Genomic DNA, 1,753 nt, shown 5'->3' with positions numbered 1-1,753 from the left:
TCTGGTCCCTCTACACCCATAGGAACTAAAACTGAGCGCTAGAGGCAGGAGCACATCTTCCTCAAAGGGAAGTAGTAGTCTGTCTTGCTGAGGAGGTTGTGATGAAACATAATATATAGCTATAGGTATTGCAGAGAGAAATCTCTCTAACTTGTTCTGTGTCTTTTCCACCACTGACAGCCATCCATGCTCTGAGGCAGCAAATGTCCAACAGCAGCTTCCCCACTGAGTTCCTCCTCCTGCCATTCGCAGACACACGTGAGCTGCAGCTCCTGAACTTCGGGCTCTTCCTGGGCATCTACCTGGCTGCCCTCCTGGGCAATGGCCTCATCCTCACTGCTGTAGCCTGCGACCACCACCTCCACACCCCCGTGTACTTCTTCCTCCTCAACCTCGCCCTCCTCGACCTGGGCACTATTACCACCACTCTTCCCAAAGCCATGGCCAATTCCCTCTGGGACACCAGGGCCATTTCCTCCTATGGATGTGCTGCTCAGATTTTTTTCTTTTTCTTTTTCCTTTCAGCAGAGTTTTCTATTCTCACCATCATGGCTTACGACCGCTACGTTGCCATCTGCAAACCCCTTCACTACAGAACAGTAATGAACAGCAGAACTTGTGTCAACATGGCAGCAGCTGCCTGGGGCAGTGGCTTTCTCAATGCCATGATACACACTGCCAATACCTTTTCCCTCCCCCTCTGCCAAGGCAATGCCCTGGACCAGTTTTTCTGTGATATTCCCCAGATCCTCAAGCTCTCCTGCTCAGATGCCTACCTCGGAGAAGTTGGGCTTCTTATGCTTAGTGTCACTGTAGCATCAGGCTGTTTTTTTTTCCTTGTGTTGTCCTATATGCAGATCTTCAGGGCTGTGCTGAAGATCCCCTCACAACAGGGACGGCACAAAGCCTTTTCCATGTGCCTCCCTCACCTGTTTGTGGTCTCCCTGTTCATCAGCAGTGGCACATTTGCCTACCTGAAGCCTCCCTCTATGTCCTCCTCTTCTCTGAATCTTTTGCTGGCAGTTCTGTACTCAGTGGTGCCTCCAGCAGTGAACCCCCTCATCTACAGCATGAGGAACCAGGAGCTGAAGGATGCAGTGTGGAAAGTGATGACTGGAGTTTTTCAGAAGCAATAAATGGCCTGTTTTCTTCTGCATATCACTCATAATGTAACTCATTATATTCCCAAATGTTTATTTTCCGTAACTGTGCCTTGCTGTTTTTTTTTGTTTGTTTGTTTGTTTTCCTTACTTATGATTGTGTCTGCAAAGGCACAAAGACATAACATTTTTCCTCCCCTTCATTTCAGTATCTACCTGCCTTGTGTGACTCCAAGACTTGGTGGAAACAATGAGCCAGGCTCTCTGTATGTTTAAATAAAAGAAAGGACCCTGCAGTGACTTTCTTGCCTGAGATCCTTCCTCAGACACCTGTGGTGGAACTGCAGAGGCACTTGTCTGTGTGCAGAGGTGGAGGGGAGAAGAGTTCTGGCACAGCAGCATTGCCAGGGAGCCTGAGGGCTTGGTTTGTCCTGAGGTGCTCTCTTTCACCTCCCACACTCTCCTGCAGAGCCCTTCTGTTGCTGTGAGTTCTGATTGCTCTTGTTGCTTGCTCATTGTGCTGCTGTGGGGAAGTCCTTTGTCCACAGGCCAGGGTCTCTAACACAGCTGGCTCCGTACCAGCACAGCCAGCATGAAAGGGGATCTGGCACTGAGGGCACTGCCTGAAGGCTCAGCTCTTCTCCCACATCTCA

At 49.9% G+C, this 1,753-nt stretch overlaps 1 protein-coding gene across 1 annotated transcript; it reads left to right on the top strand.

Annotated features, from left to right (window-relative positions):
* Positions 1 to 203: 203 nt before the first annotated feature.
* On the top strand, positions 204 to 1,136 carry LOC311216415 (olfactory receptor 14C36-like; the record flags this gene model as incomplete). Its single annotated transcript, XM_084297954.1, has 1 exon — positions 204 to 1,136. The coding sequence occupies one exon, from the start codon at positions 204 to 206 to the stop codon at positions 1,134 to 1,136; it is 933 nt and encodes a 310-aa protein (XP_084154080.1).
* Positions 1,137 to 1,753: the final 617 nt, after the last annotated feature.

The sequence above is a fragment of the Netta rufina genome (assembly GCF_964035555.1).
Source record: "Netta rufina genome assembly, chromosome: 18".
Classification (NCBI taxonomy): domain Eukaryota; kingdom Metazoa; phylum Chordata; class Aves; order Anseriformes; family Anatidae; genus Netta; species Netta rufina.
The sequence above is the reverse complement of the archived record's forward strand: the minus strand, read 5'-3'. Positions and strand labels throughout refer to the sequence as shown.